Raw genomic sequence first — 16,839 nt, 5'->3', positions numbered from 1 at the left:
ATATATTAATATAAATATAATAATATATGTTATATAAACAAAAACTTTCTGTCGATTTGACAGAAATAAATTTCATTTTTAAAGTTTAAATCTGCTTTAAGTCAAGTCTCTGTGTTTCAAAACCTATTGAGCTTCCTACCCAGACAGCACATGCCCAAAACGCAGTGCGCATAACCCGATCTCATGAGAAAACGTAACATTTTCACGTTTTGGTGAATTTATATAATTTACGATAGTTTATGTAAGCATCAAGACCCTCATTGAGGCGTAAGCAGATCATTTGAAAATTACGAATGATTGAATTCACCACCAATTCCCCAAAACGTAAAATAGTTAGGAATTACCATGAGACCATGATGTTCTCAATGTGCGCACACTATGTTGTCTTGAAATGATGCTCAAAAATCCTGCAGTTGATGCTTATAAGTGCTGTACACCATGCAATGATTGCTTAGGCTCGTGCAGCAAAATGTATCCATCCTGCTGACTCGGAGTGATATGCTGTTGAGGTAGGCAGCTCACTTCGCTTTGAAACACATGCTTTGCGTCTGCGGACGGTGAGTCGATACCCGGACAGTAGCGCACACTCCTCCTCCTCCTCCTCCTCTAGCGCGCATCTTCTGAGGCACCAGGAAACTTGCCGCTTTCTATCTGTCATACAGTCATGAACTGGACACTGCTCGTGTTCGGTACTGTGTCCTTACTGGTCTTGGGCGAGGACGCGTTCGTCCAAGGGAAGCGCGACGCGCGAACAGTAACTTTCTCTCGGACTGCACGCGGACACTCGAGACGCAGACGGGACACCTGGACTGGACAAACGCGTTTCACAGCATGCAAGACTCCACTGTCACCCAAAGACCAAGAGATTCTGCTCAGCCACACACACGAGGTGAGAACGAGACACTGAAGGTCACAATCCAAATGTTTTATGTTTTTTTTTTTACTTTTGACATTGAGTCAAAAAAGTGGCCTAATTTACCTGAGTTCATACTATATTTATGGCGACAAAGTTTATAGTCGTGTTAAAATAATTTCTGTACATATTTAATAACAGTTATATATTTGATATTTTAATAATATTTTAGTCATTTTAAAATAAAGTTTTAAAATATTGTTTTTACATATGATTTTCTTTCCCATCCAATGTTGTTTTGGACACTGAAACAATTTTCTTTAATATATTTAAGAATGAGAGCCTTATTTTATATGTAAGGTTCTACAGGATTGGAACAACACAAGGGAGAGTAAATTATAGGAATTGTAATGTTATGTAAACAATTCATTTGAATGACAGACTGAACAGGACAGTCCACTTCCATAGGTATATGTGACAGTCTGTCCTCTGGTCTTTTTTTCCAGACGGGGTTTCATGGTGATGATGGATCCAGTTTTACCCTCACATGGGTTGGAGATGGAACAGGGGTTAGTCGTTTTTGCCAAATCATAAAAAGGATAACAGTAACTAATAGATAGCTCATCATAATTCTCTATTTTAAGGTTAATGTATTAAAAATATGGATGAACATTGCAGCATTTGTCATATTCAGTCAATACATCAAATTGTTCACGATAAAATGCCATTTGTTTAGTGTGTGTGTATTGTGAAATCATGGCGAAGTAGTGTGAACAATTTTTTGTCCGTCTCAGGTAATCCTGGTCCTTTCCACACTCAGCGCTCTCTCAGATTCATTTTATGAAGGCGGTTCGACGCGCCTTTACAGGAGGTCAGTGGTGCAGTTTTTACCTGTTCTCAAATAACACAGAGCTTTTACTGGTGCTTCTGATAATCAGCTATGCAACCATAATCTCAAAAGAGGCAAATATCGCTCGGTTATTGGCCTAGCCGGCTGTTTACAAGATACATTTAGATGCAACCAGTCGGGACTTCCTTACTGATAAGTTGAATCTTTTTACAGTGATGACTACGGAAAGTCTTTTCATGATATCTCCCATGCCATCAACAACACATTTATAAATAAAGACTTTGGGATAAGTGCTGGACCTGGGAACCCTCAACAGGTAAATAAATGTGCTAACATTAAGTCTGTAGCCATGGCTTCATCTCTGAGAAAGTCACTTGTCAAACGTTTCTCAACTAATTCTAATGAATTAGCTAATAACTAATAGAAATAGATATAGATTCAGTAAAACTTTGTGACTGGGTAGTTGTCAATTGTGAGAAATATGTTTGTTTTTTTCTTCCATTTTGACACCTGAGAGATTCTGTCCAATCAGAAAAGGACAACATGACAGCTCATGGTTTTAACAGACATTTTTATTGACAGCAGCCACTTAGTGTCAAAACCCACCACAAACCTCAAACGACACCTTCTTAACTTCCTATGAAGTGGGGTTGGTGTGAAGCTATAGTTTCCAGCTGTTGTACCATTGTTCTTTGGGACCCTATATATTTCATTGGGTTGTAATTATTTTCACCAGAATTATAAACTTTTTGTTGCCATTACAGGTGATTCTAACAGCCAACCTGCCTTTCACCGAGACGCCAGGAGGAGTTATCCTTACGTCGATGGATGCTGGTGTGACGTTCAGATCAGTGCAGCTTCCATTCCACCCAGCACAGGCCATTCAGTTCCACTACCAGGACCCAAAATACCTTGTGGTCATTAGCATTGATGTGAGTAAGGTTTCTCCTCCTGTTTCATCAAGCCCCCTTAACAGTTTGTGAGGTGACTCAGGTCTTTACAACCCCCCTATTGTATTGTTACTTATTTGTCTTTTTAGGATGGGCTATGGTTCTCACAAGACTTTGGAAACAGTTGGTCTGAAGTTCATGAAGGAGTTCACACATTCACATGGTGAGAACAATAACACAATAACAGGGATCTGAAGTTTTAAGTTTTAAGAACACACGAAACATTTGAGAATGTCTGTTTACACACACATATATTAAACAAAAACTTTAATAATTATCACGATTAATAGTTTTGACAGCACTTACTATATATATTTTTTTAGTTTTTTTGTATATGTATTATACATAGATACGCACACACACATATAAATAAAATAATATATATACACACACATACTATGTAAACAAAAACTTTTGTTAGATGTTAGATGTGATCAATCGATTTAACAGCACTAATATTTATATAAATTATATATATATATACTGTATATACACACACACACAGATATATACAGTATATAAATATACAGTATATATATATATATATATATATATCATTTACATAAATATATATTTTTTTTATTCATTTCAAGGGGATCTGGGATTTCTTTTTTCTTCAGTTCCAGCCCAAAAGGAACAGGTGCCTCTTGTTTTTTTTTTTTTATTAATCATCATTAGAAAAGAAAAATCAATCTTGTATAGCTTGGTCATTCAATTTAATGCATATTAATTGACTTTACACATTAATTAACTCTACTCATTGTGTTCGAACCAGTTGATGCAGCAAGACGAGGCGAGCTTATTCTGAGACGGACGCAGGATTTTGGCCAAACCTTTGCCACCATCGCCAAGAACATCTTTTCTTTTGGATACATTGGTGGCTTCCTGTTTACCTCAGTCATGGAAAAACTGGTGTGGATCACTCATGCACTCATGCATGAACACACTCCATGTTGACCACCCTTTTTCACTTTCCCTTCTGTAAGAATCATCATGGCATGCTTGATTTATGAGATGTTGTGTTTACAGGGCTCTCCTCGTGTCATCTATGTGTCTTCAGACCAGGGTGACCATTTCAAAAAAGCCCAGCTACCATCAGCCACTACAGAGCAGGTGTGAAGAACACACTTATGATACAAATTTTAAATAAATAATGGATTATTATTATTATTATTAAATGTATTTATAATTCTTTGTTGTAAATAATATATGACTGATATTATATTATAATTACTTAAATACAATTATTATTATTATTATTATAATTAAGTCTATTTATTTATTTTTCATAAATATGTTTGGGGAAATGTATGCAAGTTGTGGCATTACTTGTGGAAAAAAACCCTGCTACAACCTCTCACAAAGATGATTCAAGAGCCACACACACTCATAACACTGTGTGCAACTCTTTAACTCACTGTTGATGTCTGTTTGCAGTTCTACTCCGTTCTGGACGGCGACGAGGACATGATCTTCATGCATGTGGACAACCCTGGAGGTGCTGTTTCACGCTTGTTAACTTCATCCATTCTTCTTTCTCCATACTGTCAAAGCTGTAAAAGAGAAGTATCCTTACTATTTAACAGCTCAACCACTGTTGCTGTCAGTTTAACACTGTGGAGGCAGGACTTGTCAAGCGAGTTCCACTTTGTGCTGACATATCATAGAATGTCTCTGCAGAAGTTGCTAGACTCTTTTGGGTCAGTGTGTACGCTATTCATCTTTGAGTATGGAGGTCTTTGTGAAGCGACGATCACTGGAAACAGATAAGAGTGAGGATGGTGTAGTCTTTCAGTCAGGCCTTTGCTGTCACACTAGAGGAAATTGCACACAAATACACCCCTCATTGTATTTTACATGTATGTATGACATACAGTACATGGTTCATGTGAAGAATTATCTTATTTCCCATCATGCTTTTACATGTCGATCTGTTTCTCACTGGACGTTCGATTCGCATTTTGTCCCATGAAGCCGGTTAGATGGGTTTGCGGTGTTTGAATAATGATGCTTATGGCTGATCTCTTATCTCGTCTGAGAGAAAGCTGTGTCAGCGGAGTGTTTGTGTGTGATGTGATCTCACATGCTTACAGAAGACACATATTTTGGGACAATCTACACCTCTGATGACCGTGGAATCCTGTATTCTAAGTCTCTGGAGCGCCACCTGTTCGGCGGGGAGGGGAAGAGCGATTTCACTAACGTTACATCTTTGAGAGGGGTCTATCTCACCAACAAACTGGAGGAGGGTATGAACATTTGTTTCATGTTATTTCAATTGTCCTTAAAGGGTTAGTTCACCCAAAAATGAACGTTCTGCACTAAGGATGTACATCTGAGCTCCACATTTGATGCTCCATAGATGTGTGTTAATAAAAGGCATAATTACATTCACTCAATTCATATGGTTTTCTTCTACAATCTCTTAATGAATTTTTAAAGCGTCAAAGTTTTAGTGAAATGGAGGGACAGAAATCGCTCAAGTTTCATTAAAAATATCTTCACTTGTGAATGTGCTAATGGGTTTGGAATAACATGAGGGTGAGTAAAAGATGACAGAATTGTTATTTTTGGGTGAACTATCCCTTTAAGTACCAAATAGCCAATCACAATTGTAACGGAACTGAAGTCATCACCTCTTGGGCCGCAGATGGACGCATTCGTTCAGTCATTTCGTTCGACAGAGGTGGCCAATGGAGATTTCTGAATAAACCAGAGAATGTGGATTGTCCAGAAAACTCGAAAAAGGTAACAGCTGAGGACTGAGTGAAGAGACATTTCATCTGTTGAAGTTTTGATGAGCACAGTTTTCATTGCTCAGTTTCCTGTTCAAACAGGAAGTTGAGGAAGAACATATTTTAAAAATTAGCCAATATTGGACGAACGTTTTACAAAAGAAAAAGCCTATTTTAAAAATGTTTATGCAAACATTGGCGTATAGATTAGCCTCAAAGTTTTTGACGACCGAGACGTAATAGAAGTAGCGATAGATGTTTTCTTCAGTATTATGATGTAAATCCTAGTAAAACAGATTATCAAAAAAGAAAATAAAAAATGTAGGGGAGGGACTTCTAGAGTGAATTTTCATTTCATGCAGACTTAAAAGGTGACTGTAAATGTGTGTTCCAGTGTAACCTGCACATCCACGGAGAGCACAGTCACTTCAGCGGAATCACTCCCATGCTGCCTCTCTCTGAACCCGCCGCCACTGGTCTGGTCATCGCGCATGGTACTAGTCCCTCCCCCTCTATCCTCACAGCTTCCACCTTCCCCAACAAACTGGTCTAAATGTTAAATGTCACTGCAGGCAGTGTCGGAGACTCCATTTCTGCTGCCCGGCCAGATGTGTACGTGTCTGGGGACGGAGGTTACACCTGGTGGGGGACTCTGAGAGGACCTCACCACTACAGTATCCTGGACTCTGGAGGCCTGTTAGTGGCTGTGGAGGCGCATAGAGACAGACAGATCAGCTCCATAAAGTAACACTACCACTTGCCCTGTTGAAAACATCTCTTTTATGATAAATGGAGTCATATTTCGAAATGCAATTTGTGTTTGCTGTCGTATATGACTATGCATGTGGATGTTTTCAGGTTTTCCACAGATGAAGGACAATGCTGGGAGACATTTAATTTTACAAGCCACCCGATCTTCTTGGCAGGACTGGCATCAGAGCCAGGCACTAAGACAATGAATATCAGCATTTTCGGCTACCGCCCAGATGATGATGATCAGCCCATGTGGGTGGCTGTCACCATAGACTTTGAACACCTGCTCACCAGAGAATGTAAGAAACTTTTAGAGAATTATGGGCAGAATTCAAATAATGTAATAAGTGTCATATGAATATCATTAAGGCTCAGACCAGCGTTGGGGAAAGTTACTTTTAAAAGTAATGCGTTACAATATTGCGTTACTCCCTAAAGCAGTGGTATTCAAATGGCGGACCTCGCCAAGACCCCGCTTTGGTTGCATCTGGACCACGGGGCTTTGTGCTCATGGTGCGAGTTTTGATTATTAGATTATGTAGTTGTTTGTTTTTAGTAGTTTATTACTTTGAACAAAATATAAAAATGGTCCATACTTTTCTTAAGAGATAAACCTCTCAGTCCCAAGGTCTTCTATGTGCCATCCACATGTGTCTAAACTTAAAAATAAAATAAAAATGATAATAGCCTGATAAAACATCTGATCTTATAAGATACGCCTTCGACTAGTTCGTTAAGCTGAATAGCCAATCAGAGTGATCTCTCTCACCGACGTGCTGTGCCGCAGGTTCAGTATGCTCAAGGCCAACAGACACTCAATGACAGCCCAAAATTCTCCAACTATCAACTTGCGGTAACTGCATTAAAAATTGAAAAAATACAGTTCCTAAATTTTTACTATCTCTCTGAGTTTTGGGTTGTTGCTAGGTGGTTGCTTACTGGCTCAAGTCTCTATGATATTCTAGTCCCTTAATAATTCTTTTTTTTTTGTAAGAAAACAAGTTTTATCATCTACCAGGTGAAATCAGTATGATTGCTTAGAAAATGAACACCATTGCTCACACTACTCAATATCATTCATATCTGTGCCACAAATGTGGCAATTTAAAACATAGGTTTAGGGGTTTGTTTAAATCGTCATATTTCCTAGGTGGTGAACAGGACTATGTGAACTGGTTGGCGCACACTGACTACGACTCTGACCCAGAAACAGACGGATGTCTCTTGGGCTACAAGGAGACATTTAGAAGACTGAAAAAACATTCAGCATGTAGAAACGGGAGAGGATATGTGGTCAGCAGGCAGCAGCGCCCGTGTCTTTGCACTAGAGAAGACTTCATGTGGTAGGAAAAATGGTAGAACACTTAGGTTTGGACTTCTGCTTGTACCCAAAGGGTTTTCTGAACATCTATCCTGTCAACAGTGACTATGGCTTCTATCGACATGAAAACAGCTTGGAGTGTCTCCCACAGCCTGACTTCCTGAATCAAACCCAGGATATTTGCTTAGATGGGGAGCTAGAGGACCTTCAGACTTCAGGGTGATTAAATACATCTTGTTTTCTATTTCAAACAAATTCCTAATTCAAATAAAATCCCTATTCACTATTATAATTATACCACTGTGTCAAACAGGTATCGTAAGATTCCCGGCGATAAATGTGAGGGTGGTTTCAGCCCTCCGAGAAGAAACAATGCTTTCAAAAATAATTGTGGGAAAGACAGTTCACCTGATTCCTCAAATTTGCATTCTGAGAAATCAGTAAGTAGTTCATTTCTGAGAATTATTCATTCATTTTAGGATGGCCAAAAACATTCAGTAAAAATCATTTTAAAGCCATTCTTTGAGGACGTTACATACAATATGAAGAGCATAAATACTTTTAATAAGTAAAATTTGCTTACGCAATATAAACAAGTGTGCTGTATTTTGGAATCAACATGGCTGTCGTTCAGTTGCATATGTGATATTTCCGATAGTTCAATAAACAAGATGTTAATATTGAGAAACTTACATTGTGGTCCCCAAAATTATCAGTTACTTTTGGCTGCAACCTACTGTTTTAACAATACAACTGCAGATCGAGTCAGATAAAAATTCCCTCCCTCCAAAATGCACAGACTAAAATAAGAAAAATATAACACCCTTAATAATTGTTGATAAATTTATTTACTGTCTTTTTATTTGCAGCCAGGCATGCTGGTTCTCATTGTGGTATGTACTTGTGTGGGGGTCATCGGTTTGGTTATTACTGCAGCTTTAATAATCACTTCAAGGAGAATAAACTGTAGGCAAAGGTAAGGTAACATTATAAAAACCTTCATTGTCCTGTGTTCGATATTACATCCATTTAAAGCCACGTTTAGTATCTGACATAGGGTGAATTCAGGTTGATTGGGACACTTTTTTCCAGTCATCTCAATGGCAAAAAGTGTCTCAATCAACCTGAATTCACCCTACGAATTGCCTTGCAGAAGTCACATTCTCTTCTGGTCAAATTCTGTCCCCTGCAGTTCACCTTCGTATCGGTTTTCTGCTCTGCAACTCCAAGAAGATGATCTGTGTGTTAGCCATGAGAGCAGCCCTAATGGCAAAATAAATGGTTTCCAGGACCAGGAGGATTCAGATGATGTGAGCTTGATTAAGCAAATAATATTACCCTCTCTTGCATCCATTCAGTTTGGCTGTTTATATTGATTTCAATTTGAACGTATAATAACCCCCCCACCCCCCACCCCCCCACCCCCTCACACACAAACACACAAACACACACACACACACACACACACACACACACCCCATATTATTTCCTAATAAATGGCTATTATTATTGTTATTATTATTATTTTGCATTCACTTGCTGACCTTTTTACCTTTTCTTTAGGATCTCATCGAATGAACAACGTAAGTTGGAACAGCTCAAGATTTTTAGACAGAAGTGAATTGTTTCAAATGAATCTCTTCTCAACCCCAGGCACTGTAACTGGACAATAAACGGCTAGAAATAATGTTGAACTGAAAATGATATCTTGCTGCTTTCAGGTTCTTGTTTTGTTTTATGAAGTGTCTTATAGGCACCATGGATAATGTATAATTACGAGTGAATTTACCTTCACACTCTGTCTTTTGCACTGGAATCATTCATATTCCCTCAAGCTGCTGCTGGCAATCCTCCTTGAATTTTGGGACTATGTATTTTCAAATAGACCAATCTACTGTTTTTAATTTGTAAATAAATTAAAATGCCTTTAAACAGCCTGCATTATTTATGCTCTTCCAATCATCCACATTTAAAAAAAAATAATGTATAACACCATATTAAGTAGGCTATATTTATATTTCAGTATATACGTTTTTTTTAAATAGCTTCATATAGAATAAAGCATGTTACATTGCAGAGTGCAAATTGCTCTACCGCTGTAGCTAAAACAGAGGTGTATAGTCCAGGGGGCAGAAAGTAAACGTCCTGCCATATGTTTATTCCACAATTAGCAAATCCAGGTGATTGGAACAAAATACTGAGGAGGACTTTTACTGTCTGAAACTGGACTATACACCTCTGAGCTAATACAATACCACTATAGAAAAAAATATTCGAAAGAGAAAGAGACCAAAGAGTTGTTTGTCTTTGAAAAACTAATAAACCACACACCTCACATGAACATAGATCCACCTCACACCTCCTCGGTAACACATAGCCTACTCTCAAGCATACACTACATACTACACTACACACCAACATGCACCAGACACACATCTCGGTTACACTTTATTTTAAGGTGTCCTTGTTACAGTGTATTTATACATTTAAGTACTCACTAATAGTAAATGTACTATTAGTGTGAGGGTTAAGGTTTGGCTCAGGGTTAGTTGCATGTAACTTTGCATAATTTACTTATTACTATAGTAACTACATGTAATGTGTAACAGGGACACTGTAAAATAAAAATGATAACCACATCTTCACTAAAACACAAACCTGACTCAAGATTCAAGAATATAATAGCAACACGAGGTATATGACAAAAAAAAAGAAAAAAAAGAATTACACCATATATAAAGTAAGTACGTAGTACACTATTGTCTTTGAAACGCGTTGTCTAATTATATTGAGTGTTTTTTCATTCCATTGTCTGACTGTGTATTATTAAACATATGCTATCTACACTAAAAATATATAATTTCATATTTAAGCATTTCTTACTTTAGTTTAACGCAACATCTATGTCTTTAAAATTAATTACATAATATTGTGTTCAAATACTAAAGTATCTCGGCTCAACTGATAGCCAATGTACAGTACATTTAGTTTTACGAAACGTCACGGTGGGGGCGTGTCCTACAGGAGGCCCGCAGTAGACAGTAGACTGTCTACTTTTACTGTCTACTGCGGGCCTCCTGTAGGACACGCCCCCACCGTGACGTTTCGTTCTCAAGCACACGTACGCGCTCAGCAGCGCACGCTCCTCCTTGCATGTGAACCCGGATGTGTCGGGATATTCAGCACTGTGTCGCCGTGGCATCCAGGTACTCCTTCCTATTCTCCTCTGCTTTATTCAATATCTTTCTAACAGTAGGTCAGCTGGTTTGCATGCTGTTCTTGAATTCATACTCGCTTTTCTCTGTTTGAAGGTTTATTCTTGTGTTTTGTTTTTATATTCGTCTCATGCTAGCTAACGGCTACTGTCACTTTACACAGCTGTCAACTAACACATAACGTTAAACCGTTTAATTCGCTTCTGCCGTCTTTGTCAGGCATAATAAGAGGTTTTCAGGTTGTATGTGTTTGTTTTACAACATAAGTCAAGAGCTGAAGTTAAAGCTAACATTCAGTAACATTGTTTTTGTTGGATGCTGATGTGGACCAGAATCGTTTTCAGATATCATGACAATCATTACATCATGATACAAATAGGGTTATTAATATATATAATTTTTTTTTTTTTTTAAAGGCCAATGCTGATCCTGATATTTTAAGTGTAATGCTGAACACTAGTTTTACACATTATTTACTTTTAATTGACTAAAATAGTTGAAAACAGAAATTGTGCCTTGCTGTTGTCTTTTTTTTCCACAAACATCTTGAGCATTTGGATTAAATTACTGTTGGTAACATTGGTGTTAAATATTTAGGAATTCAGGCTTTTGTTATATGATGATATTTGATCTCACGTCAGTTGTCTGGATCTCAGTGTGGTTACAGGTGCTTGCTGAGCCATCAGGATGATGCGAGCCGGAGGTTTGTTCCCCTTCTTTCAAACTTTGCAAGTATATATTACATGTAACCGAAGGCAAATATTTGCTCAATTCCCATTGACAATATGTTTTGGGAACGTGTGTGAAGAAAATTGCACTAATCCTCCTAATCCAGTAATTGTTTTCCTTACAAAAGTATACAAAAATAAAGTTAAAATGAAGTATAATATAGTCATATTATATTATAAATTTTAATTTAATATAACTATGGTCAATCAAGCTGAAGCCCCTCTAAAAAAGGCCGTAACTATGGACTTCAAACGTTTAAAGGGATAGTTCAGCCAAAATTTGACATTTTGTCATTACTTACTCACCCAAGTTGTTCCAAACCTGTATGAGTTTCTTTCTTCTGTTGAAAAAAAGAAGAAAAAATGGATCACACTGACTTCTGTAGTTGGAAAAAAAATACTATGGAAGTCAGTGGGTGCCGTCAACTGTCTGGTTACCATTTTGGGGTGAACTATCCCTTTAAGAATATGCTAAGTTTGGTTTTGACAATTTAGGTTTCTTCATATTTGTGTTATTCTCATTGTGCTATTTGCATTAAACATTTTTTTCTCCCCCTTTTTACAGGAGTTTTGAAACTCGCTGTGCTAGTTTCAATTTTTTTTCTGGTTGTGTTCCTGGCCTTTGAGCTATTAGAGAATCGTATGAATCTTAATATGGGGAAAGTCTTTGGTGAGTTCATTTTCTGCAGCATCCATCGCACACACACACACACACTGTTTCCTGTTAGCAAAGTAAACTAACTGGCTTGTTTAGTTAAAGAATAGCTTAGGTTTGATCTTTCAGTGTTTGATCGACATCTGTTTCTCTACAGCACGATATGCACCTGGAGAGACCGTCCGTGAGTACATATTTACTGGTTGTCTTTATGAGAGTTAAGGATTGTGAATGAGTTCAGTTCCGTGATCCTTCCTAGCTCTTCCTGAACTTTTGTTTAGAACTCCAAATAAAATTGAACTAGAAAATGCAGGTATAATAATGGGGAAAAAATAGCAAACGGAGCTGTGCACAACTCAATCGTAGCCTTGCATATTAACGCAGAGTATTAACAATATGAATGATTCATATGTAGGTTAATGGTGTGTGTGTGTGTGTGTGTGACATGAATGGTATGTAGGTGTTAGATTCCTGATGTTCTGTAGTTGTCACACTGGATGTCTTGTTCAGCTGCTATTTACTTAGTAATTTAATTAAGTAGCTGTGTTTAGGTGTGGTCTTTTTATAATTTATTTGAGAAATGTGTCACAAGATAAAATAAACGGTAATACTCGATTCAGTATGAAGATCTGGTACATGTTTACATAGATAAGCAATGGCATAGACAGAGGGCAACATGCCTAAAAAATGATTTTCCTCAAATAGAACAGACATCTCTGTTTATGTATGTATTGATGTTGTTTTCAGCAACCAGGCCACTGCGCCACAAATGCGGCCTTTCTAAATCCTGTCCCGAGGACCATTTCACCTTTAAGATCACCAGTGGAGCAGCCAGTGTAGTCGGCCCAAAAATGTGTTTTCAGGACACAATGTAGGTTTTACACGCATCTTATTGTACAACACTATTGTGTTGTTAACACTATGCTCCTGCATGAATTCTAGCTGGGTGCATCAATGAGAAGAATTTGACGGCTGCAGTTTGAACTCTTTCTTTTATCAGATTAATGAGCGGAGTGAAGAACAACATTGGACGCGGTATAAACATCGCATTGATCAACGGTACGCCTCCTTTTTGTCTTCAGAAACATGTAGATGCTGAAACCTTTTTAATGTATGTATTGTGAAGTCATATCCAGTAGATACTGAGAGAAAATGGCCTGCATTAATCCACAATCTTTTTATAGGGAAGACTGGTGAGATGACCAAGACTGATTCCTTTGACATGTGGTCTGGAGGTAAATCTGCTTCTACACTCCATATCTGGTTTCCATATGCAGATTTTGCAAGTGCGGGTGATCAAGTCAATAGTGCATAGCGCTTTCTCAAAATTATGATATGTTTGCACCAGCTCTACATCTTCACCGGCATCATGTCGACAGATGATTGTTTGATTATGAAGTAGATTCGACTATAGTTTGAATGAATCCCTTTTGCATGACACATGGACATGACAGTCTTTCTGCATCACTGCATGCAACATTGTATAAGCATTTGTTTCATGTGCCATAGAACGGAAGAGAGGCTCTCGGGAGTGCGTGTGAATGTCACACACTTTTGAATTTCCTGGCAAAAACATCCAGAGTCCTTCACATAAAAATACAAAAGTCTACAGGCTTTAATAGACAACCCAGGAAGTTGGAGAATGTCTTGTTTTTCCAAGTTTCTTTACAAGCTGTTCTCACATTGGCTATAAAAAAGTGATTAATACATGAACATTCTTACATATAGCCCCTCTAAAATTAAAAATATTCCAGGCATTTCAAGAACTGAATGTTCTTCACGCTCTTTATGACCAATTACTTTTACAGTCGTTCGTGATTATGGGATGTTTTTTTCTTTTAATTATTTTTTACTGACAATTTCTACCTGACAAAATATTTGAGTGCCTGACCTAACTAGAAACAAATTCTATTCATTATAGTAATTTCCATGACTTTTCATTTTTAAAATTCCCTCATATGGTTTTCAAAGACTGTGGGAAACCTTATTCTTTGTTCAGTTGTTGATTGAACAAAAATATTTTAAAAAGTTTTAATGTTTATATTAAATTTGAACTAACCCGGACATCGAGGTCACTTCCGTGATTTGGGAAAAGCCCGTAAAAGTCCTGGCAGAAAGCGATGTATTTTTTTATTATTTTTTCTGAAGTGTTGACAACTTAGTGTTAACTAATAATTGTTGCAAACTGGTTCTACCAACAAAATATTAGTGAGTTCCTGGAACTGGGCGTCGTTACACTACATCCTTATGCATCGCTTTCTGCCGGGACTTTTACGGACTTTTCCAAAATCACGGAAGTGACGTCGACGTCCGGGTTAGCGGTAGCATGAGCCATCAGGCAAGTGTTATTTAAATAAACTCCTGATGTACTTACAAACTTTCCAATGCCTTGTTTTATGAGTACAGAACCTATTTGTACTACTGTATAAGTTTGGTACCATTCCGGGCTTTATTAGTGGGGTAATTTACGAGATACATCCTTGGATCCATTAGCGCCTGCACTAAGTCATCCGGCTGATATCTCTAAATAAGCTCTAACTTTAATAATGTTCGACCAAGGGAAAAAAAGCTTCTGTGTGGGGGTGTTTGCCTCGAGGTCATGGTGCAAAGAACCCTAGGTTGAAATTACTCCGAACCATCCCTTTAACACCAGTTATAAACGGTTTCATTGTTAAGAGCTCGTTTGTAGTAGGTATGTGAATTTCCCTTTGAGTCGCTTACAAAACGTAATCTTTTTTCAATATTAATTTTAAACGTTCATTCTTTTCTAGATGTGACCTTGCTCATCAAATACTTGAAGGAAATAGAAGATGGAAGCATTGTCATGATGGCCACTTTTGACGATCCTGCAACAAAGTGAGCCGCTTCACTACATTTTAGGTCAAACCTTTACAGATCTGTCTCGGTTTGTCTATTTATTGCATTTGTTATTTATGTTCAGGCTGAATGATGAGGCCAGAAATCTGATAGCAGATTTGGGCAGCACAAGCATCAGCATACTGGGCTTCAGAGATAACTGGGTGTTTGTTGGAGGCAAAGGGATCAAGACAAAGAGCCCTTTTGAGCAGGTAAAGTTGCTTTATGTCTTTTTTCAGGCCTGTTTCATGTCCTGTTAAAATTTGATATCAATGTAAGTATCTAATAAACCACCTCATGCGTCTCCAGCACATCAAGAACAACGCAGAGACCAACAAATATGAAGGCTGGCCTGAAGTTTTGGAGATGGAAGGATGCATTCCAATAAAACGCGAGTGAAATCAACTTCTCACTGTATTTAAATAATTTTGCATGTTCATATACCGCCTTGAGAAGATTGAAGAACACGCAATTGAACATATGCAATGTTTGATTGGCATTGACAATGTCGAAAGTAAGAGTAGACTAGCCATTAGAGATCCTGAGTATTTTCTGCTCTATATTTGTATTTATTTAGCAGGGTTCCCACTCTTTTTGAATGTCCACTACTTCCATCAAATGATCACTAGATAAGGATTTGAAGCCTCGTTTTAAGTGGATTCAACTAACAAAGAGCAATATGTTGCCAGTGAAATATTTTACAAATGAAAATAATTATTAAAAGTTATATTTACCTTAGAGAACTCTACAACTTCACAAATTATTGGGAATTTTCCAGCCTTGAAAATCACTATTTTAAAATTCCATGCTTGTGGGAAGCCTGATTTGTAGGTTTTATTGTTCTAACTGGAACATAAACGGCAAGTTTTCTGCCGTTTGTGAGGCTCCAATGTCATAACGAAAAGAGAGATATTGAACCAAATTTACTACTTTGTCTCCTGTACGGTTTTTTTTTTTCTCCCAGAAAATGAAGGTAGAGGGTTTGCTCTTTTTTTTATTATTATTTATCACTGCACTATGACACTCTAAATGTTGATCAAACTGGATTGATATAAATGGCCGATGGGCTGCTGTCACCAACATTTTTTTTTTTTTTAGTTATATTTATGTTTCTGCTGTCAATAGTATTTTGACTGTTGGGCTTTATTACTGATGGAAGATAGTGAAGAATCTATTATTTTTTTATTATGAAACTGCCCATATCTCTGGTGTGATGGGATTTTTTTTTTTTTTTTTTTTTGACCTTCTACTGTTAAACTACTGTCTCTGGTTGTATGCTGTTTGTTCTTTTTAAAAGCTTTTGGGAATGTTGTTACATTTGGGGGAGGGTCGTCGCATTCAAAGATTCCCATCAGTTCTGTTGATAGGTCTGGTATCTGCGTATTCTGAGATTACTTGAGCAGTACGTCTAGCAGCTGTTAGGTACCTGCAGTTAGTGTTCATATCAAGCAATAATATCATACAGTATAACTGCTTTCATCCCTTATTGTGCCTTCTGTAGTATCAGTCGTATGTGCTTTCCTAGCAGGTAGTGAAATGTCCCTCAATTATTGAGGAATTAGAATGCAAAACCATCATCGCTACTTGTTAATTTTATAATTCACGGCACAATTGTAACTATATACTGTGAAGTTGTGGAATGAAAGCCCTTTATTTTGTAAGAACAAGTTTTCTGTGCCTTTTTTTTTTAACAATGATCAGATGCTAAGTGATTTTATGTAAAAGTTTTTCTTGATGTTGCACATCATTGCCTTAATATGTTAGCTGTTTTGAGGATTTCTTTAGTACAAAGTAAATTTAAATCAAATGAATTGTGCATTGTGTTTGCAGAGTCTTTCCTAATGGCTCAATTTTTTTTTTAAGACGTTTCATATATATATTAAAAAAAAAAAGTTGAGAGAAAGAGTTGTTGGCTTCATTCAT

The 16,839-nt window shown here is 37.4% G+C and overlaps 2 protein-coding genes across 3 annotated transcripts; both read left to right on the top strand.

The window, feature by feature from the left end:
- Nucleotides 1-598: 598 nt before the first annotated feature.
- Nucleotides 599-9,391, top strand: LOC311289901 (sortilin). Of its 2 annotated transcripts, none has more exons than XM_084408160.1 (21): nt 599-889; nt 1,360-1,422; nt 1,648-1,724; nt 1,917-2,019; nt 2,468-2,635; nt 2,743-2,816; nt 3,274-3,293; nt 3,429-3,565; nt 3,683-3,766; nt 4,091-4,151; nt 4,747-4,902; nt 5,304-5,401; nt 5,783-5,882; nt 5,961-6,132; nt 6,247-6,440; nt 7,292-7,484; nt 7,565-7,681; nt 7,776-7,902; nt 8,332-8,438; nt 8,655-8,772; nt 9,026-9,391. In XM_084408160.1, exons 1-21 carry the CDS (start codon nt 665-667, stop codon nt 9,038-9,040), a joined length of 2,409 nt encoding a protein of 802 aa, XP_084264286.1. In that variant the 5' UTR covers nt 599-664; the 3' UTR covers nt 9,041-9,391. The 2 variants fall into 2 exon arrangements, with proteins under 2 accessions (XP_084264286.1, XP_084264285.1); XM_084408159.1 differs by having other exon boundaries at nt 600-889; nt 3,247-3,293.
- A 1,218-nt stretch (nt 9,392-10,609) lies between these two features.
- On the top strand, nt 10,610-16,834 carry fam3c (FAM3 metabolism regulating signaling molecule C). Its single transcript, XM_084408161.1, has 10 exons — nt 10,610-10,668; nt 11,334-11,380; nt 11,971-12,075; nt 12,218-12,244; nt 12,808-12,931; nt 13,061-13,119; nt 13,245-13,295; nt 14,832-14,916; nt 15,002-15,128; nt 15,226-16,834. Exons 2-10 carry the CDS (start codon nt 11,365-11,367, stop codon nt 15,313-15,315), a joined length of 684 nt encoding a protein of 227 aa, XP_084264287.1. The 5' UTR covers nt 10,610-10,668; nt 11,334-11,364; the 3' UTR covers nt 15,316-16,834.
- The last annotated feature ends 5 nt before the right edge of the window (nt 16,835-16,839 follow it).

Source organism: Rutilus rutilus, assembly GCF_951802725.1.
Source record: "Rutilus rutilus genome assembly, chromosome: 4".
In the NCBI taxonomy this organism is placed as follows: Eukaryota; Metazoa; Chordata; class Actinopteri; order Cypriniformes; family Leuciscidae; genus Rutilus; species Rutilus rutilus.
Note: the sequence above shows the minus strand (reverse complement) of the source record. Positions and strands in the feature narration are given on the sequence as shown.

Bases quoted from the DNA above. Each gene is read 5' to 3' on its own strand.
- fam3c (XM_084408161.1), top strand. The intron at 13,120-13,244 runs GTACGCCTCCTT...ATCTTTTTATAG, and splicing joins AAACATCGCATTGATCAACG to GGAAGACTGGTGAGATGACC. The intron at 14,917-15,001 runs GTGAGCCGCTTC...ATTTATGTTCAG, and splicing joins TTTGACGATCCTGCAACAAA to GCTGAATGATGAGGCCAGAA.
- LOC311289901 (XM_084408159.1), top strand. From the start codon at position 665: ATGAACTGGACACTGCTCGTGTTCGGTACTGTGTCCTTACTGGTCTTG. The intron at 2,817-3,246 runs GTGAGAACAATA...ATTCATTTCAAG, and splicing joins GGAGTTCACACATTCACATG to GGGATCTGGGATTTCTTTTT. The intron at 5,402-5,782 runs GTAACAGCTGAG...TGTGTGTTCCAG, and splicing joins GTCCAGAAAACTCGAAAAAG to TGTAACCTGCACATCCACGG.